A 21349-nucleotide genomic window follows, 5' to 3' on the forward strand; every position below is an offset into this window, starting at 1 on the left:
ATTATTCATAACTATTCAAAAAATTATCAGTTAACTAAAAAAAAAATTCACACTTTCTTGTGGGATAAATGGAAAAATTATGAATTATGTTATCATTCATGATAAAAAAATAAGAATGAAAAGAATGAGATAATTCAAATATAATTAAAAAAAAAGACATATCATCCTTTTAATTTTTCGAAGTATCACTATTCATTCCATTGATTCCAATTCCATTTATTCTATACTTCCTAAAATATTTACTAGTTACAGCCATATATGCTACTCTTTTTTGTAAACTATCTAAAAGTATATTGTTTACATATTTTCTCAGAGGACATACCATTGTATAATATACAGCTATTACTACCGCTTTTGTGTAATATCGTATTTCCAAGTTCTTGCTGATAAAGGAGACCACAAGGGTAACTTTATAGGAGTAGATCGTCTCGGTGGAGATGCGAGAAGAACAAGCGGAAGATGGGGAGAGAATAATACAATATAAAGAAGAAGATAGTATTTGTAAGCTTTTAGAGGTAGAGCTGATCCCTCTTGATCTTATTCATGATATAGTCTTGAGACTGCCCGCTAAATCTGCTGTGAGGTTTCGTTGTGTCTCGAAGCTATGGGCGTCCATCATCACTCGTCCATATTTCATCACGTCGTTCGCGTTCATGACTTCATCTCGGCTACGTCTTCTTGTATGCATCAAAACAAGTGACAAGAGGCGCTTATTTGTCTCACTGCCCCAACATGAACACCCGCACACGTCCTACTCTGATGTGGAACGTTATCAGATGGATCCCCCTGAATTTGATACTGGTAACTACGAACCCTATTCCGAGTCGGTCCACGGATTGATATGTTGTGGAAATTTTATGGGGGAGACTGTAGTTTGGAATCCTTCCATGAGGCAACATGTAACCTTACCCGAACCAGCTGAATTCAGGTTTAAGAGTTACTTTTTAGGGTACGATCCGGTCGAAGATAAGTATAAAGTATTTTGCATTGCGAGCAGCTCAAACAATGATCCTATTGTCTTCACATTGGGGCCTCAAGAATCATGGAGAGTGATAAAAAATAGCCCTAAACATTATACTCCTCGATGGCCCATGGGACATCGAGGTGTATGCATCAACGGGCATGCATATTATGAAGCGAGTATATGTTTTGAAGTCGATGCTATTACTCAATGGGAAGTCGTCCTTGTGAGTTTCGATGTGAGGTACGAGAAGTTCAGAATAATTAGAAAACCAGACGATCCTAAACTTTGTCCTTTGCTGCTTAACTACCAAGGAAAATTAGCATGGGTTTGTGAAGACCGTGATGAAAAGAAATTAGTCTCTTCTCTAAGATTTTGGATTTTGGAGGATGAAGAGAAACAAGAATGGTCGCTTAGAGACTATCTCATGCCTTTTCAAATTTGGCCTCGACGTGACCCTATCTGGCGAGTTTACTTGTCGCTAGATGGTGTTACTCAGGATACTGGTGAGTTCATTTACTCCACAGCAAGATTTGAAGCAATTTATGTTATATACTATGATCCAAAGACAAACCTTACAAGGAGGGTCATATATGAAGGGGTTGAATACGAGGAATACGAGGAGTATAGTGGTTCAGAAACCTTCGAAGTCCATTTATATTCGAATCACAGCGAGAGTCTCATGTCTTTGGAGAACGTTCCTCGCTATGTTTCTCCCATCAACTGGAACCAATAAAGTCAGAGAGAGATTCTTCTTAATGTTTTTTTAAGAGGAACGAGTTTTTCTTTCCTTATACAGATGTAACGCACTGAGTTTGACTTTATCATTTTCACTTCTTTGAAGGTTCGTTTATGCATACAACATGCTGATAATGTTTCATTTAGTAATCGATGTTTATCCATTTCAAGACTTTTTGTTTTGAAACGTTTATTTTATATTCACTAACTCTTGTTTTGAGATGCATGTCCCATACAAGGAAAATTAGAAATACTTATGGCATATATGGCGCTTCGGTACTCAATTTCTTGCCTTCTATTTTGAATCAGTTTGGCCTTAAGTAATAAACCCAAGAATTCAGTTCGAGTCTTTGAGCAAGGATATACACATCAATGGCTCGACATGGCAATAAACTGGAAAAAAATCGACGAAACGGAATATTGTTTTTGACTAAAACAAACTTGTCAATATAATCACTGAATGATATGATAGTGTGTATACATTATAATGCGAATATATATATATAAGACATTAAGACTAGAATCATTGTGGCTGACGATCTTTTCATCTTTTGTTCGGTCAACGGTGCAGTATGGATAAACCAATATCATTTGAATTTTTAACTTTAAAGACCCATTATCTTGCTTTTGAAACATTTTTATATATGGGTGAATTATCAAAGACTGATTAGAATCTTTTAAATGCACAAACGTTTCTAGTTTGCCGGCTAACTAACTGATACATATACATGATACTTAATGAAAAGAATCCATCGAGTATCAAGAGATTAGTTTCAAATCACCAAGTGCATGATGAATAAACTTATGTTATAGCTTCAGACTTATGTCTTCGTTCCTGTATGTCAAAGTATATATCTCAATTAAAACCGAACCGATATATAGAAAGTGGTTTGGATTTAGCCGATATATAATCATATAACGTGAAATTTATAACATATTATAAAAGATAAATATATTTATTATTTTTGGTATAAAATCGAATAAACCAAAAACCGACGGTATATAAACCGAATCAAACTAAACATGGTTTTAATATGGTAGCTATTTTATAAACAGAAATACCAAAAAACTAAAAAAAAAACGAGGTCATATATGCTAAACAAAAATCTAGCCTAAACAAATGTCTAATGAATTTTGGACTAGATTTACCATAATTTTAAGATTAATATATAACATAACAAAATCCAAATCAACTTAAAATTTTAACCTCGGAACAGAGTACATAAACAGACATTATATAGAAAAACAGAGTCAATCCTAAACTACACATAACAAAACATAACCAAGTTTTAGATTTGAGATACATCCTCGTTCAAACTTTCTCCACTCTTTTTCTCAAGAAAAAGAGTCAAACAAGATAACATGAGAAGTTTTACTAGCGTCGATATGTTGATGTCGAACCCTTCAAATTCTCCTCAGACAAACTATAGCATCACAAAAACAGAACAAGAATCTCTTAAAATATGTTTAAAGAGAACGTAAAAGAAAACTTATAATGAAGACACATACCTTCTATTGTAATCTAGTGCACTTGTGGTCTTCTCGTGGACTAACTCCAGCACCTGTCTCTCTTCAACACTCCAAGCTTCTGGTATACCACTCATGCAGTTCATAACATCTATAATAGTTCTTGGAGCCTTCTCTTTTTTGCTGCGATAGGCTTTTGTCATGAATTTTCCAATATCTTTTGGAGTATAACCACCAAGAACACCTGCTTGTAGAACTCTGTTTTGAACTTTGTAAATAAATTCAGACCTCTCTCCCAGCTCTATCCCATTTTCCTTCAAAGTATTGAGATCATTTTTGACATCTAGGCTCTTCACATAATCAACCATATAATATGGATACGGAAATGCTGCTTGAGCCCATGTTGTCCAAATAAATCTATAATTGTTCCACTAAAAATAAAAAAAATGAAACCCACATTATACATCTTACCAGCAAAAATATCTTACAACATAAAATCAAACAATTTCCTCTAAAGTGTTAGATTCAAAGGATAATATAATGAAAACAATAAATTAAAAATACTTCATACCTCTGTAGGAAAGCATTCACCGTGATCAATTGGGATTAACCTTCCCCCATTTGTGTTTGAATTCAATATGTTGCCATTATGCCTATCATTGTTTCCAAAGCGCACATCAACCAAACTCAGTCTTTGAACATCATCAATAGCAAACACTTCTGGCCTTTGATTCCACTCTTGATTCGGGACGTACTGCTGAAGCGAACCGCTGTCCCAGTCTGTTGTTTCTCCATTAGTGTATCTGGCACGCGCAAAGCTTGTAGGTGGTACACGTCCGAATCCTTCTCCCCCTTCTTGTGCTGGATGATCTAAAATGAACGCCGCAACTTCTCTGTCCGCTTTGTAACCCTTCTTCTTTCCAGCTCTATAGAAAGTTTCTTCTTGAATAGGTTTGAACACAGCTATCATCTCTTCACGCAGACCCTTCATTAAGTAAGTACCATTTGATGTACCCTTAATCTTTTCTGCATACTTGATATTATCTATCCCCTTCACAATCACTCCAATCGTAGACGGTTGTTGAACTTCTTCTACCATGCACGTTTTGTTTTCCATCCTACAATATAATCATCACACACATTCAAAAACAGTTAACAACTAAGAAACAAACAATATACAATAAAAAGCTTAATGGAAATTATTATCACTAATATCATCAATGTACATTTTCTATATAGTTACACATACTTTAGTTGCATAATTTCAAAAAAAAAAAGATTACTGTTATGATTATATACATATATTCAGTATACTTAGTCTAAAATATTTTCCTCAGATTATTAAAATTAAACCATGAAAATAAAAGAAATACACAAGAGAAGATCTAAATTACCTCAACCACATATATTACTAGTATATTTTTTAAAAAAATATTATTGTTTTAATTATATACATATATTCATGGGCATTATACATTTAGTTTAAAATAATTCCTCAAATTTAAAAATTAAAACATGAAAATAAAATACACCAGAGAAGATTCAAATTACCTTTTTAAATGACTCAAATTACTTTAACTTACAACTTATATAACTAAGGAGAAATTGTATATATTAGGAATTTCATGAACAAAATTATTTTAAGATATGAAACACTTTTATATAAACTAGATAAGATTCAAATTATTATTATTTTTTTGTAGAAGAGATATTAATCAAACCAAGTAGAAGAGAGCATTCATACGTTGGAAACACGGATCAAATGAAAGAAAAGATGAAACTTGTTGTTTCTAGAAACACAAAGAAAACATAAGAGCTTCATAAGAAAGTTTAATATATGTAACATTCTTAAATAAACAAGAAAAGATTCAGATTACCTTCTTCTTGAAAGATAGGAATGTGGATCAAGCTCACACTTTTGTATTCAAACTGTTCTTTTGTTGGAAGAAAGAAATCAAGAGCAACTAGATTTTTTTTTCAAAGACAATATAAGTAAGACGTACAAGAAGAGAAAACATACAAATCATTACAAGAAGAGAGAAACACTGATATAAGCTGATATTGCTCTGCAGTAGTCTTACACTACTCTATACGTAAGCATAAATTTGACCACTTTTCAACTCAACATTTATAAGACTCTTGCATTTACAGTGTAGTGTATATTGCTTCTTTAGAGTTTATAATTTTTTTTTCAATATAACTAACTAGTAATCATACATCAAATATGGCGACTCAAAAGACAAAGTAGGCATTGCTTATTTGATTGGTTTTGATCAATGTTTCACCGGACCGATCAGGTGGTTGGACCAGGTTCGACTATGATCCGGTCATAGATGAGTCTAATAACTGATTCGACCATGAACCAGTCAAGTTAAGGCTGGGTAAAAGACATGAATTGGTTCCAAAAAGTAGTACTGAAGACGAACCAAAACTTGTTAAATATCCGAATGGCTTTAAAATTTTGATATTCAAAAAACCATAACCAAACCTGACCTAAACCGAAATATTTGGTATCCGAATAGATCCTAATCAGATTAATATACTTAAATATATTAATTATTTTCAGATTTAATATCCAAAAAAATATAAAAAATATATAAGATATTTTGAAGGTGTCCAAAAAATACTTAAAAATATATACAAATAGTTAAAATTACATATCTTAAATAGCTAAAAAAATACTCAAAACACTAAAATTATTTGATATATGTATTGATTCTCCATCCAAATAATCAAGCTAAACTAAATTTTATGTTAAGTTAAGGTATTTTGGCATACATTATTCACATGTATATGTTATATATTATTTTTTATTTAGATTTTGAGAATTTTAAAAATATCTGAATTTTAAAATTTTTAAAATAATTTTAAGGATATCCAAACCCGAATCCGAACCAAATCCGCAAAGATCCAAACCAAACCCGAACCAAAATTAATAAATATCCGAATAGGGTTGAAATCTTTAGACCCAAAAATTCAAAATTCGAATAGATCCGAACCGAACCCGAATGGGTACCAATACGCGGCCCATCCTTAGGCCAAGTAGTCGGATTGGATCTCAAAGTTATTGAACTTACTAAAAACCATTAAAACTATCAAAATCTATAAACCAGCCATATAAATAAAAAATAGTTTATATTTATAATGTTTTATGTATCATATTTATTTATATTTTAATTATGTATCATATTTTCTCACATCACTTTTAAATTTATATATCTAGAAATATTGAACCAGATTATTGAATCATGTTTGACCTGATCAAAACATACTAAACCATAATCCAAATAGATATCTGGTTCGGCTTCCGGTCTGGTTTTAAAACATTGGTTTTGATTGATTAAACATGATTCTGATGATTTTTTTATATTTGCATAAGGCATACTATTATACTACTGCTAACATATATTTGTAACTATATATTTTGTGCATGTACGTACTAACTTATAAGATTAGGTAATGCATTATTTTGTTATTACATTCTAGACATTTTTAAGAACTTTTAACTGCATAAAAGTTAATCGTATGAACCAAAACTAAGATGATAAAATGCCTTAAACGACATGATTAGGTATGGATATGTGAAAGTTTGAGAATTAGAATGGCCGTTCGTTGCATAAAAAAATATAGATATGCATATCGGATTTAGTTTGGTTCTTATAGGATCAATGTCTTTAGAATTTTAGAGATTTGGATCCTATAGGCACCTGCAAATTTTTTATTCAGTCTTGAATCAGTTATATTGATTTCAGATTGGTTCAAATTAATTACAAAACCGTTTAATACCTATTTCTTTAATACCTATTTCTGTTGGTATTGGTTCATTCTGAATATTTAGTATTAGAATATCCAAAAATATAAAATTCAGTGTTTTACCCAATAAATGAAACTATCTCTGAATATTTGAACCTAATTTTTTTTTAAAATATTGAAAATATTAATATGTATACAATTTTGAGTTATTTGCGTATTACATCAAGTTTCAGGCAAATCTAAACCGAAAATCATAAGGCCTAACGAAAATATCCAACAACGTACAAATTTGTTTTTTGGGTTGGTTCCAAGTTTTATCAACGAATCCGGATAAACTATCTAAACCGAGACATATCATACTTAATGCTTGTATCGGAGGATCTTAGAGAAATTTTAAAACGACATGATTTTATGTTTCGATAATTATGTTAAAATTGCTAATTAGCCCGTACTTTTTCTAATTCAGAATATGTGATATTTAAAGTTTTGCACATCAATTAAGAAATTACTAAATTTTATTCAAGTAATTTTGTTTGAATAAAAACAACAATAATTATAAGTAATTCAACCAATAAAAATTATATTGCATATTATAAATGGTTACAAACATCAAATTACATTTAGTTTAAACAGTAAATTTGAAAACATCACTTAAACTGAAAAAAACTTAAAACATCTTTGAAAAATGAAACAGGGGAAGTATCTAACTACAAATAAGGACTAGTGTAATCTTTCTTTTTTTTTTTGAGAAAGAGGACTAGTGTAATCCTAAATCACAATTTTTTTCCAAAATGAAAAAAAAATATTGGGTTGGGCCGTTAATGTGGGGTTAACTATAGCTTAATGCTTGTAAATTTTTTTTTTTTTTTTTGCAATTAAATATGAATGCCTTTAGTCAAAAAAAAAATATATATTTCTTTAAGGAGAATATTTGTTAATGTAGTATATTGTTTGATATACCATCAAAGATAATGTTTGTCTGATCTTTGACTCGTTCTACTTCCTAGTTTCCTTCCCGAGGCGGATTTGGTTTTCATATACGTTCTTCTGCATGCATACGTGAGCTTTGAATTACAAAATGCACGCTGAACAACAAACAGTTTCTAACTACTGTAAACGACACCAAACCTTTTTCTTATAGACTACATGCCGTTTTTACTTAAAAACGGCATAAAGTTTTGCCCTTAAATCCTACTACCACTCATCGGACCCCACTTTTCTCCTTACGTCAACATCTCGATAGCTTAGCGAAGAACAGCGGTTGATCTTTCCGAAGAGTTAACTGTAAGAAAGATGAACTTCCGCAATCTGATAGCCTCCGGCTCCCGCCTCGGGAAGAGGTTCTGCGCAACGGTCTTCTCTCCGGCGTCTTCCGCCGGCGTCGTCGAGTCCTCTGTTTCCGCTTCTCCGACGGCGGCGTCACGGCAGCGAGAGATCTACAAGAAGCTCTCCAAGCTCAGCGTCACGGGAGGGACAGTGACGCAGACGCTGAATCAGTTCATCATGGAAGGCACTCCCGTCAGAAAAGACGATCTCTTTCGCTGCGCCAAAGACCTTCGCAAGTTCCGCCGCCATCAACACGCCCTCGAGGTCTCTCTCTCTCTCTCTCTCTCTCTCTCTCTCTCTCTCTCTCTCTCTCTCTCTCTCTCTCTCTGATCTTTTATCATCATAAAGTTTCGACCTTTAAGAGTTTTGAGTTGATTACGAGAAGAAAGATTACATTTTTTTGAATTGATAAATTTTCAGATCTTTGATTGGATGGAGATGAGGAAGATGACGTTATCAATCGCCGACCACGCGATTCGTTTGGATCTGATCGCAAAGACTAAAGGCTTAGAAGCTGCGGAGAGCTACTTCAACGGTTTAGATCCTTCCACGAAGAGTCATCAGTCTACTTACGGAGCGCTAATGAACTGTTACTGCGTGGAGCTCAAGGAAGAGAAAGCAAAGTCTCATTTCGAGAAAATGGATGAGCTTAACTTCGTTAACAATACGCTGCCGTTTAACAACATGATGTCAATGTACATGCGGTTAGGCCAGCCAGAGAAGGTACCTGTGCTTGTTGATGAGATGAAAAAGAGGGAGATATCTCCTTGTGGGATCACTTACTCTATATGGATGCAGAGCTGCGGAAGCTTAAACGACTTAGAAGGGTTAGAGAAGGTTATTGATGAGATGAACAAAGACAGTGAAGCTAAAACCACTTGGAACACTTTCTCTAGCTTAGCTGGGATCTACACCAAAGCTGGTCTTCACGAGAAGGCGGAGTCAGCTCTGAGAACCATGGAGGAGAAGATGAATCCTAACAACCGAGACGCGCACCATTTTCTCATCAGCTTGTACGCCGGAATCTCGAAGGCTTCCGAGGTTGAGCGAGTTTGGGAGTCGCTGAAGAAGGCTCGTCCTGAGGTCAACAACATTAGCTACTTAGTCATGTTGCAAGCTCTGAGTAAGCTAGGTGATATAGATGGGGTTAAGAGGGTCTTCACTGAGTGGGAATCCAAATGCTATGCTTACGATATGAGGCTGGGGAATATAGCAATCAACGCGTATCTCAAAGGAGGTATGTATCGAGAAGCGGAGATGATTATGGAGGGAGCGTTGAAGAAGTGCAAAGGGCCTTTTTCGAAGTCGAGACAGCTTCTGATGGTTCATCTGTTGGAGAAGGGTGAAGCTGGTTTGGCTATGAAGCATTTGGAAGCAGCAGCTTCTGATTTGGTAGAGAATAGAGATGATGAGTGGAGCTGGAGCTCGGAGCTAGTGAGCTTGTTTTTCCTTCACTTTGAGAAAGCTAAAGATGTGGAAGGAGCGGAGGAGTTGTGCAGGATCTTGTCCAAGTGGAGACCTCTTGACTCTGAAACAGTGACTTTTCTTATAAAGACTTATGCAGCAGCTGAGAAGACTTGTCCGGACATGCGTGAGAGATTGTTCCGAGAGCAGATTGAAGTAAGCGAGGAGATGCAAGACTTGCTTGAAACTGTTTGTCCTCAAAATTAAGTAATTTAGTCATACTCAAAAGTGTCAAGTCTCTTTTTTATGAGTTTAAGCTTCTTGTCAACCAATAGATTGTGTTTTGTTTAATCCAAATCCAACAACAACCTATTTGCTAATTGTGGACTGTTATTGTTATTAGTGACACCAACAAAGACTGGCAAAATTTATATTTTTAGATAAATTATTCTCGCACACAATTTTGAACAAAGAAGCTTTTCACTTATCCATAAGAGAACTTTAAAAAAAACAAAGAATGATTAGAAGGCACAGTTAACAGTTTATACAATTTTTAGTAAAATGTTTAGTTTTTTCTTAAAATTGCTTTGGAATCGATTGTTATGCTTACCAGATCAGTGATAATATACTAATTTGAGAATAAAGGCATTATCCAATAGTGATTGGTAAAAAGAAAAAGAAAAAAAGAGGGGGCGTGTAGTGAAAAACAAGCTGGCACGTCTCTGTATCTGGTCTCAATCGATTCGTTCGGCGGAATAACAAAATCCCTAAACCCAACCCCAAAAAAAAAAAAAAACATTCCTTTTTAGCTTTTCTGTTTTATTTATACAAAATCAAAAGGCAAAAACTCAATTCGGATTTCAACCAGAAGAACCCTAATTCCAGGTGGGTACTCTCTTAATTCCAGTATTTGATCCTCAGTTTCGTTTAAAATTAAAGGGTTTTGCGATTCGTAACGAAAGGTTTGATCTTTGCTAAGTTTCTGTGATTATTTTTGCCGAGTTCACTCTCAAAGCATGTATCTTTGAGGCTTTTGTTAAACTTGGTACTGCATTCTCCCTGACCCACTTGTTCTCGATTCGCCTGTTTGTTTGTTTGTGTGTATACCATAGAATGATTGTTGACGGTTACTTTTGATTCGGGTTTTAGGTTAAACCGGAATTAGCATTGCTCTGTATTGTTTTTGAGAAATGATTGTTTGTCCTAACACTATCTCTTATGACTTAACTTGTTCCTGCTCTAGGGAAAGTAAAGGGTTTGATCAGCTTTTGCTTTTGTGGGCATTTCACTTGGCAGTTTGAGAAGAAACTCAGTGTTGTAGGATGGATCAATTGATTCCAGGAGAACATGATCTTGAACTAGACATCGAAGCTGGTCTAGCTCATGCTACGCAAGAATCCACTTCAGATACTGTTTCAGGGAACAATGGGGTGAGCTTCGGTGTGTCTGAAAAGACTGATGATGATCTGAATTATCCCCTAATGGGAACAACAGAAAAAACAAGCAGCCAAAGTTTAGATCTTTCTGGTGGAAAACGCAATGATATTGTTAAAGTTAAGAAGTCGAGAAAGGCTTCGAAGCCACCGAGACCTCCTAAAGGCCCTTCTTTCACTGCAAATGACCATAAGGTGATGAAGGAAATAGCAGAGCTCGCTATGCGAAAACGCGCAAGGATCGAAAGGATGAAAAATTCCCTGAGAAGAATGAAAGCAGCCAAGTCATTATCATCATCATCATCATCATCCCCGTATTCATGCATTAGCATCTTCTCAGTGGTAGTAACGGCTCTGTTCTTCGGCTTCTTAGTCTTTCAAGGTACCACTTTTGGATAAACAGTGTTTGCTCTGTAAATGTATTACCAAAAATGTCTTTAAACTCCACTCTTTTGCAGGATTGTTTGCAGGCAATATGACTATGAGTTCAGACAACTCGCCTGCGCCAACTGGTTCACCTAACACCCAACTGATCTCAGTTCAGTTCTACAATGATTTTGCTCCCGTTGAGCAAACCGATCCCAGTCCAGCCACCTCGTACAGGTGAGGCAGCCAAACACTGTTATTCTTTATCAATCAAATATTTTTTTCTTCTAATACAGTTTCTAACGTTATCTCAATGAACCTGTGTGATATTCAGATACACGAGGAAGCGAGTTTCGGGTGCAGAAGAAGACTAGAGAGTTGGCATATGTCTGTGTTTGGTCTCGATTAGTCTCCTTTGGTTCAAGTTTTGTTCCTGTCTTGTCCCCCCTTGTATATTTGTGTTGTAACTGTCCTAACTGTCTCTTTGTCGAGGTTAGATCTTCTAAACGACTGCGTTCTAAATAATGTAAGTTGAACCATCAAACTTAGCGTCTGCGTTCTAAATAATGATATGATGATGTAAGTTGACCCATAAAACTTAGCTTCTGCTTTCTAAATAATGATGATGGTGTCAGTTGAACCCATCAAACTAGCTTGGGCCTGTTTTTTTTTCAATTATTTTGGAATATAATTAGTGATTGTGGGCAACGTGAAAATTACGTGATTGGGGTATTTAATGACATGAAAAATTGATGGGGAGCTTGTTATGGACCTTACAAAATATTACAGCAAAATGCACAAAGATGCGAAAATGATCTATCTGCCAATCAGATACTACAACGTCTGTAGTCTTGTCACAGTATCGACATCTAACACAATAATATCCGACAGCCGTAATAACTCTATATATTAAAATTCACTTAACCAGCAAGTGATTTCAATCCACACAAAATAAGTTTTTCGTCGTATTTGATAATATTGATGGAAGTGGAACCAACCAACACGTCTAATCGTATAATGTAAAATTCGGGACCTTTGGATCGGTTGGTAATGGTAACGTACATATATTTGAAGATCACTAGAAAGTTCTTTTGAACCGCAACCATTATATATGTACACCACTACCTACCAAAAATTAACTTTACATCATATACACGTGTTGGCTCCACTTCCATCAATATACCACAAACGACGAACACAATGATTTTTTGTTTAAAAAAGACAATAAAAACCTCTGTTATTAAACTGTTTGAGCTGCATGGAGCATCCAGGGGCGGACGCACAGTGTAACGTGGTACGAGGGCATGTGCCCCCAACTAATTTTTTATTTTCTTTAGCAATTACGATAAGAGTATAGAAGTGTCTCCAACCTGAAAACAAAATACAGTGAAATTTTTTTCTGTGCCCCCCATTAAATCTGATTCTACATCCGCCACTGGGAGCATCCTACTATATAAAAGGGACTAAATCCCTTCTTTCTAAGCCATGCCACATGGATAAAATATTATGAATCAACCAAGATACCATGTCATCCGGACTAGGCTTGCGTCAAAATAAAAAGCTATTTTCAGAGTCCATTCGACCCATCTTGAAGCTCATTCCCGAGCCACTCTCTCATAAGCATAATTCTGTATTCTAAACATCCCGTGTTAAAAATTTTTTAAACACTCATATCTTAGAAATAGTTTAGAAAATATCATTATATAAATATTTTTTCTTTAATAAATATATATTTAAATATATTATCTTCAGATAACAACAAAATATATATAAGAATTATCTTATTTTAAATTTTTTATATTTTATTTATTATTTTAGAATCAATTATTAATATTAATATAACATATCAATTTTATATGATTAAAATAAAATTCATTTTTAATTATATATAAAATTCATTAAGGGTATTTTTTTAATTAACACATTAGAGAATCAATTAGAAATTAATAATAAATCAATAACCTATCTAAAAGTCTAAAACCTAATAAAATATGAAAAATAAGAAAAACTAACTAAGTTTTAATATAAAATAAAAATTTAATATTACTAAAATAAAATTCATTTATAATATATATATAATATTCATCAAGGGTCTTTTTAAATTAATAAATTAACCACTTAGCTAAAAATAAATAATAAATCATTAATTTAGCTAAAACCTAATAAAAACATGACAAACAAGCAAATTTACTAAAATTATGGATAATATAAAATATGATTGATTCTTTAATACAAAATTGAAATAATAGTTTTGTTAAATAAAACATAAGTTTGTCGTATCGGTGTTACAAAAAAAAATCATTAATAGTATCGTAGGAATTATGTCTTTCCTATTAGCGAATAAAATTGAAGCAGAGTTTTGGAGGATAGCTCAACGTGTAAACGAGATTATGAAAATTGATATGGGAGTTGAGGTAACGGACACAACTGTTCCTCCGCAAAGAAACGCTCCTGCTAGACATCCTGGATAAATGAAAGAGACATTTCTGGACTTGGCTTTGTGTTAATGGATAGTGACTTTCCAATGCTGTTTGGAGCAAGGGCCGATATACACGCACCAAATCACCATTGCAAGCGGAAGCTGAAGGTTTGCTATGGGCAATGCAAGTGATACTGAAGTTTGGAGACAGAGAGATGGTCTTTCAATTGACTGTGAACAACTGGTTATACTCATTCAAAAGGAGGAAGATTGGCCTGCGTTGGACTCGGAGCTCGACGAAATACAGGCTGTATCCAAAGAATTTTCTGAATTTTCTATTGCTTATATTCCTAGATCTTTAAAATTCCGTACGAATAGCCTAGCAAAAGGTGTCCGATCACGCGCATCTCGATCAGCTTTTGTAAATCTTTTTGCACCAAGTTGGCTACCCCACAAGCTAGCATGAGGGTGCCAAAAAAGAAAATAAAGCTGAAAGTGAAACTAAATATTCCAATGAACAAATTTATCATAAGTCCATATTTATGTGGATGTCTATATGAGACAAACAATTGTTTTCAGATAATTATAGAATATAGTCACGAAAATCAATCCTAAAATATATAATTTAAAAAAATCATTTAAACACACCATCAAAATTTTCAATATTACACCAAATAAGAATATAAAGACCAACTATATTCTCTTCATGTATAATGTATTGTGGTAAGATTCAAACAAAATTAACTTACTTTACAGTAAGAAAAAATTAGATTTTTAATTCCAAATTTACAGTAAAAACATAACATTTTATAAAACTAAACAATTGACATAATAGTACAAAAATATGGAAAAAAAAATTAAAATACTATCCGCGCGTAGCGCGGACAAGAACCTAGTCTCCCATAATAACACCAAATATGGTGTTTCTATGCATCTCCAATAATAACACCAAATTTGGTGTTTTAATTACACCAAATTTGGTGTTTAGGTATTATAATATTTTTGTCATTCCTAACAATGACACCAAATTTTACACCAAAAGTAATATTATATAATATTTGATGTTTTTATTTTTATTTTTTATATATTTTTATTATTTGTAATTGATAAATAATTATTTTATCACATTTATAATATTACTTATATTTTTTACTTGTAAATGATGAATGATATTAGTCATAAATGATCATAGTCATTTAGTGATTTATTTTGAAAATAAAAATAAAAACTTAATATTTTAATTATGTAAAAATAAATTTAAAATACAAATAATACCATTTAATATTTAATTAAAAATTGGATAGTAATTGAACTATATTATTAAATGAAACATAATAAAATATACATTTTAAAACTTTGGTGTGATGAATAATGTTATACCAAATTTGATAAAGCACTATTCACACTATACCAAATTTGGTGGAATGATGTCAAATTTGGTATTTTGTTAGAGATAAAATTATATTAAATTTAGTGTTTTGGTGTTTTGCTGGTGGCCTTGTAGTAATGATAACAACCGACGTACATGTTTTGGATTGCAGTTTTTTTTTTTTTGTTATTTTTATAGTCTATCTGGTATTCTCATCCTTGTTTTAGATAGATGTTAAGGGGGCAAAAGACTCTTGAAAACGATGATGAGACTGATTGATTTTACGGAAAAGAAATCGAGAGAATAAAACGAGCACAAGTACTCACGTCGAATAAACTATTTGACGTAAGTTATACATAACGAGCGAAAGAGAGATCCACGTCCTGCGGTGACGGACAACACACCGCACGATTTGTCAGTGATTGGTCGCTTATTTGCTAGTGATTATTTGGGAGACTGCATAAATAGATTAGATATACGTCATACATCATTGACTCTGATGTTTTTCAGACATAAAATAAAACCAGCGCATTTGATTACTACTATTTCTACATTTTTTAAAAACATGCATGTTATTTATTCTCATACATGTAGTCTTTGTATATTTCCCTATTTTCTCATTTTGGATTAAACTTTCAAGCTTGTTTTTTTTTGTGCACTTAAAAACACTAGAATAAACTTTCAAGCTTGGTTATCTGATTTATTTTGAACATGTATTTTTCATCTAATATGTCCTTAAAGATCCATATTTAAGATATAATTTAGTTAATTAATTAGTAGCTCGTATAAGTTTTTATGTCTTACCATGTTCGAGTATTGTTTACTCGAACATTTCATTAAGACAGCTTTTATGTCTTACAAAACAATATCAGAAATTTAGGTTGTGTGGATCTTGTATATTTCGAAAGCTGGAATAGAAAAGTATACTTAATTTATTTTCAGAAACTTGACCAATTGAAGAGAACATTTCGCAATATTAAGCGGATCCTCATCAATATATATAATCCTTTGAAAAAGTGATTAATAACGTTGATCAAGTGGATGTATCTCAGCAGCCCACAGTGATCGAAAACTTAACAGGAACTATATAAGACTAAAAGTCTAAAACAAAAAGACTTGATTGCGAAATTATGTATAATAGTTTGGACACAAATTTTGACTTGTCTTACATAGATTTTTGTCCACACGCATATATATATATATATATATATATATATATATATATATGAAACATAATTGACAAAATCTGTAAGAAAGCAATCTAAAACATAACTTATAAAAGGAAAACGACAGTGTACTAAAAAGAGCCATTTTCTAAAGGTTCATTCACAATTTTCTCTCGGGCACACTTCCCCAGGATAGTCTTTACCCGCCAGTCTCTTTGTTTCCTCTGAAGTTGACTTCCCTCTTTTGTGCCTGCGATCTGACACGTGCCCCCTGTAGTTTCGAATTTTTGCCTCTTGCGGAAGTTTCCTCTGGTTAAAAGCTTACCCTAAACTTCTACCCAACGGTTCTTGCTTTCCCGACGGTGCTCCGCCGTCCGTTCTTTCGGACGGAAACGTCTACGGTCCTAAACTTCCTCTCCTAGAGGTGGAGCTGAGTCGACTGTTACTCCTCAGACACCTCCATTTCCCCCTAAGTCTTCCTCTCCTCTGTTTCCTCATCACTCGATGGCTTCAAGAAGATACTCCACAGCTGAGAAAGGCAAACAAATTGCTGCACACCCAAAAGACGGTGAGAGAAAACGTATTAGAGCGCCGGAGATCGATACCTCAGCCCTGATAGAGGAGAACGCTCTTACTCTCATCGGAAGAGTCACCAACGCAAAGGAACAGCCGGTGGAAGCACTCATCACTACACTCCCAAGAACCTGGAATCTGAAGGGAAGAATTACGGGAGCTGATCTGGGCCTAGACTGTTTCCAGTTCAGATTTGAACTCAAGGAGGATTTGGACAAGGTTTTAGCCAACAGACCCTATCACTATCACCGCTGGATGGTGGTGCTGCAGAAATGGGAGCCAGTCATCTCTCCCACCTTCCCTTCGCAGATCCCCTTTTGGATTCGACTACAAGGACTGCCCCTACATTTCTGGCATGAGAAGATGATCCTCAGCATAGGCCATGAACTAGGTTGTTTCGATACCTATCATATCTCCAAAACTTCTGCAAAAGTCAGGGTTTTTGTGGATGCTTTTAAACCTCTGATCATGGACCCGCTTATCGAATTTGACTCTGGCGAAGAACTGGTAGTAGCTTTAGTTTATGAAGACCTTCAACTTCACTGCTCCATCTGCCACAAACTAACGCATCGATCACGGGAGTGTACACAATCCTCTCGAGAAGCTAAGCCTTATGCAAGCCAAAGGGACAGTGAACTGCTTACTGAACCAATAAAGGAGCCTTTCCATCAGAGAATCGATAGACATGGTAGGCTTTTCGGCAGCAGAGTACCCCCGCCGGAGGTAAGAGGACAACCTCTGAAGAATAAACTGATTCCACCAAGGAACAGAGAAGGAGCTTCTCCCCCAACTACCCGACATACACGACATCACCCCCAACCACAAGTCAACCATCCTAGGACTCGACAGAACGCTGCAGGGGTTAACAGAGAATGCCCCTCTCAGGTGATGTGGCGGGAAAAAGTTCAACCAAGAATGTCTGGAAGCAACAATCAACACACGGGTACACTACACCTTTGTGAGGAGACTGGTGATTTGGCAATGGATACTAGACAACCTTTGGGCAGAAACTTGGCCCTTTGCGATTTCCCTCAACACACAATCCCTACTACAGAGGAGGTTATTGATGACCTCATTGATGTTACACATAAGTATATAAATGTCCCGGATGAAGCAGAGAGTGCTGCTCGTCGACAAAGAGTCATTCAAAGCGAGAAAGAGAACTTGATGGCGAGAACGGCAGAAGGAATTATTGCAGCAGCTAATGTCAACCTCTCAAGAGGAGAACCAGGTCCACCTCCTCCCTCAGTGTTTGACAGACTTGAAGACCCAAACATGCAATCTCCTCCCCCCTCGGTTTTCACCAGATTAGAACTACCTTCTGTGGAGGAGAATCCAGAACCTGCTGCAGCTAAAGAGCCAACCAATAAAGTTGGCTCAAGTCAACGGGGCGCGAGAAAGAAGAGGAAAAAGACTGGTACGAGCCTACTTATGTTACCAGGAGCTAGTGCAAGAAAGCGTAACCTTACCCGAGCGACGCCTACGAGACATGGATTCCCTTTTGCTTCCCCAATCCTATCTCAGAAGGCTAAGCAACCGCCGGCCGCCTCCACTAGTATCATTGCAGCTAACAGTGCCAGGACCCCCACTACAGCCCCCCAACAGCAGGATTTTCACATCCTGCGTCCTCCTCTTCCTTAGTGGTGGTGAGCTGGAACTGTTGTGGAATAGGGAACCCACAAACAGTCCAAAGGCTCTTGGATTTGAACTCAAAGCATTCCCCCGATATTATTTTCCTTTCTGAAACAAGGAACGGCGACGATAAGGTGATTGCGGATCTAGAACCCCTACGTATGGATTCTCATTTCTTGGTCCCCCCCTCACCTACAAATGGAGGCGGTCTTGCTCTCCTATGGAAACAAGAAATAGACATCCAAATTCTCTTGTCCACAGAGCATTTCATCGATACGCTTGTTACTTTCAAAAATGTCTCTTTCAACAGTACCTTTGTTTATGGGGCTCCTGAAATACCAAACAGACAAGCAGTCTGGGATCAGCTCTCAGCTATTTCGGGAAATAGAGACCACCCCTGGTTTTTGACAGGAGATTTTAATGAAATCATCAATAGTACAGAAAAATCAGGGGGGAAAATGAGACCTGAGAGCTCTTACACTGCGTTCAGATCCTTTCTCTCATCGTGTGATCTCTTTGATCTGAAGCACTCGGGAAACTTTCTATCGTGGAGAGGTAAACGCCATCAGCATCTAGTTCACTGTCGATTGGACCGAGCCATGGCCAACAGTACATGGATGGACCTCTTTCCAAATGGGCGTTCGCACTACCTTCCATTTGAAGGCTCAGATCACAGACCTATTTTATCTACCTTTGACAGCAAAAGGAAAAAAGCTCAGAAGTTGTTCAGATATGACCGAAGGCTGAGAGATAATGAGGAAGTGATGGAGTTGGTAGACAGAATCTGGAATGAAAATCCAACTCTCTTGGTTGCGCAGAGAATAAGCAATTGCAGAGGAGCTATAGCTGCGTGGAGCAAAAAGAAATATGTTAACAGCCAAAAAGAGATCGGGGAACTACGTCTGAAACTGGATAGTGCTATGACTGACCTTACAGCAGATGATCTTCTGATCTCCGAGATTAATCAGAAACTCCTCCATGCGTACAAGGCGGAGGAGGAATTCTGGAAACAACGTAGTCGCCAACTTTGGCTCACACTTGGAGACAGAAACACAGGGTTTTTCCATGCCTCTACCAAAAACAGAAGAGCCCGTAACAAGCTCACAGTTATTGAGGATTCAGAAGGCATTCCTGTTTTTGAGGAGAAGCAAATTGCTGAGGTTATTTCGAACTACTTCCAACAAATCTTTAACTCCTCCTCTCCGCCTGCTGCTGCAGTTGTGAACAGAGCCCTAACTCCGTGCATCAGTACGTCGACAAATGAGGCTCTAATTGCAATACCCTCTGCTTCCGAAGTGAAGACAGCTCTGTTCGGTATCCATCCAGATAAAGCTCCAGGGCCTGATGGCTTCTCTGCCAGTTTTTTCCATTCGAACTGGAGTGCTGTAGGTCCTGCCATAACGAGAGAAATTCAGCATTTTTTCTCTACCGGTTCTCTGCCATGTTCGATCAACAACACCCACATCAGGTTGATCCCTAAAGTTCAGAGTCCTAAACAAGTCTCAGATTACCGGCCTATTGCTCTTTGCAACGTATATTACAAGATCATTTCTAAGTTGCTATCTCTAAGGCTGAAGCCGGTTCTACAGGAGATCGTTTCAGAAAATCAATCTGCATTCATACCTGACCGTGCTATCTCAGACAACGTGCTCATCACGCACGAGATGTTGCACTATCTCAAGACCTCGGGTGCGACTGTACATTGTTCAATGGCTGTAAAAACAGACATTAGCAAAGCCTATGATAGGCTCGAATGGTCATTTGTACGCACAGTACTGGAAAGATTAGGCTTTGATGATACCTGGACTCATATGATCATGCAATGCATCTCCACGGTCTCTTACTCCTTCCTCATCAACAATGAAGTGGCGGGCTGTGTTGTACCGCAACGAGGGATCCGACAGGGGGACCCTTTGTCTCCCTACATCTTCATATTATGCGGGGAAGTTCTCTCTGGTCTCTGCAAAAAGGCACAAATCAATGGTATGATGGCAGGACTACGAGTTGCTAGAAACAGCCCAAGGTTAAACCACCTTCTTTTTGCTGATGATACTATGTTTTTCACTAAGACGGATCCCCAAAGCTGCTCCACTCTGATGGAAATCTTAAACAGCTATGAGACATCCTCAGGTCAGATGATAAACTTGAATAAATCATCTATCTCGTTCTCAGCTAAAACGCCAACAGAGGTTAGAATGAGAGTAAAACAGCACCTGAAGATAGAGAAAGAGGGAGGGGTAGGGAAATACCTGGGATTACCGGAGCATTTTGGTAGAAGAAAGAAAGATCTTTTCTCCTACATAGTTGACAAGATGCTTCAACGAGCGCTAAGCTACTCCACTCGCTTCCTCTCTTTGGCAGGAAAAGCCACCATGCTGCAAGCAGTTCTCTCCGCGATACCAACCTTTGCAATGACCTGTTTTGAGCTCCCTATCAGTCTCTGTAAACGTATCCAATCTGTTCTAACCAGATTCTGGTGGGACTCGAAACATGGGGATAATAAAATAGCTTGGGTATCATGGGAGACACTTACACTTCCTAAAGGGCTAGGAGGCCTCGGATTTCGGGATATTCAAGCTTTTAACCACGCACTCTTGGGGAAGATAGCATGGAGGCTCATTACAAAACCAGACTGCCTCCTTTCGAGAGTTTTGACAGGCAAATACTGCACGAACTCTTCCTTTCTCAAGGTAGAAGTCGCCACGTCATGTTCCCACGGCTGGAGAGGGATTCTCAAGGGCA

General features: G+C 36.3%; 4 protein-coding genes across 6 annotated transcripts; 3 read left to right on the forward strand and 1 right to left on the reverse strand.

Annotated features, from left to right (window-relative positions):
* The first annotated feature begins 390 nt into the window (after positions 1–390).
* Positions 391–1919, forward strand: LOC103844723 (putative F-box protein At4g21240). Its single transcript, XM_033282436.1, has 2 exons — positions 391–1467; positions 1561–1919. The coding sequence occupies exons 1-2, from the start codon at positions 438–440 to the stop codon at positions 1695–1697; spliced, it is 1167 nt and encodes a 388-aa protein (XP_033138327.1). The 5' UTR covers positions 391–437; the 3' UTR covers positions 1698–1919.
* A 1155-nt stretch (positions 1920–3074) lies between these two features.
* On the reverse strand, positions 3075–4265 carry LOC103844722 (phosphatidylinositol 4-kinase gamma 2). The gene is made up of 3 exons (XM_009121534.1): positions 3738–4265; positions 3209–3597; positions 3075–3123 (listed from the first exon to the last, which is right to left on the reverse strand). Exons 1-3 carry the CDS (start codon positions 4263–4265, stop codon positions 3075–3077), a joined length of 966 nt encoding a protein of 321 aa, XP_009119782.1.
* A 1853-nt stretch (positions 4266–6118) lies between these two features.
* Positions 6119–10088, forward strand: LOC103844591 (pentatricopeptide repeat-containing protein At1g02370, mitochondrial). Its single transcript, XM_009121392.3, has 2 exons — positions 6119–8509; positions 8666–10088. The coding sequence occupies exons 1-2, from the start codon at positions 8213–8215 to the stop codon at positions 9914–9916; spliced, it is 1548 nt and encodes a 515-aa protein (XP_009119640.1). The 5' UTR covers positions 6119–8212; the 3' UTR covers positions 9917–10088.
* A 222-nt stretch (positions 10089–10310) lies between these two features.
* LOC103844590 lies at positions 10311–12100 on the forward strand. Of its 3 annotated transcripts, none has more exons than XM_009121391.3 (4): positions 10311–10534; positions 10893–11464; positions 11553–11685; positions 11783–12100. In XM_009121391.3, exons 2-4 carry the CDS (start codon positions 10972–10974, stop codon positions 11820–11822), a joined length of 666 nt encoding a protein of 221 aa, XP_009119639.1. In that variant the 5' UTR covers positions 10311–10534; positions 10893–10971; the 3' UTR covers positions 11823–12100. The 3 variants fall into 3 exon arrangements, with proteins under 3 accessions (XP_009119639.1, XP_009119637.1, XP_009119638.1); XM_009121389.2 differs by having other exon boundaries at positions 10317–10534; positions 11541–11685; XM_009121390.3 differs by having other exon boundaries at positions 10333–10534; positions 10946–11464; positions 11541–11685.
* Positions 12101–21349: the final 9249 nt, after the last annotated feature.

This window comes from Brassica rapa, chromosome A10, assembly GCF_000309985.2.
Source record: "Brassica rapa cultivar Chiifu-401-42 chromosome A10, CAAS_Brap_v3.01, whole genome shotgun sequence".
Classification (NCBI taxonomy): Eukaryota; Viridiplantae; Streptophyta; class Magnoliopsida; order Brassicales; family Brassicaceae; genus Brassica; species Brassica rapa.

Coding starts and splice junctions, on each gene's coding strand:
- LOC103844723 (XM_033282436.1), top strand. CDS start 438: ATGCGAGAAGAACAAGCGGAAGATGGGGAGAGAATAATACAATATAAA. Junction 1,468..1,560: donor TGGTGTTACTCAGGATACTG/GTGAGTTCATTT, acceptor TCATATATGAAG/GGGTTGAATACGAGGAATAC.
- LOC103844722 (XM_009121534.1), bottom strand. CDS start 4,265: ATGGTAGAAGAAGTTCAACAACCGTCTACGATTGGAGTGATTGTGAAG. Junction 3,598..3,737: donor GTGAATGCTTTCCTACAGAG/GTATGAAGTATT, acceptor TTTTATTTTTAG/TGGAACAATTATAGATTTAT. Junction 3,124..3,208: donor GCACTAGATTACAATAGAAG/GTATGTGTCTTC, acceptor GTGATGCTATAG/TTTGTCTGAGGAGAATTTGA.
- LOC103844591 (XM_009121392.3), top strand. CDS start 8,213: ATGAACTTCCGCAATCTGATAGCCTCCGGCTCCCGCCTCGGGAAGAGG. Junction 8,510..8,665: donor GCCATCAACACGCCCTCGAG/GTCTCTCTCTCT, acceptor ATAAATTTTCAG/ATCTTTGATTGGATGGAGAT.
- LOC103844590 (XM_009121389.2), top strand. CDS start 10,972: ATGGATCAATTGATTCCAGGAGAACATGATCTTGAACTAGACATCGAA. Junction 11,465..11,540: donor CGGCTTCTTAGTCTTTCAAG/GTACCACTTTTG, acceptor ACTCTTTTGCAG/GATTGTTTGCAGGCAATATG. Junction 11,686..11,782: donor AGTCCAGCCACCTCGTACAG/GTGAGGCAGCCA, acceptor TGTGATATTCAG/ATACACGAGGAAGCGAGTTT.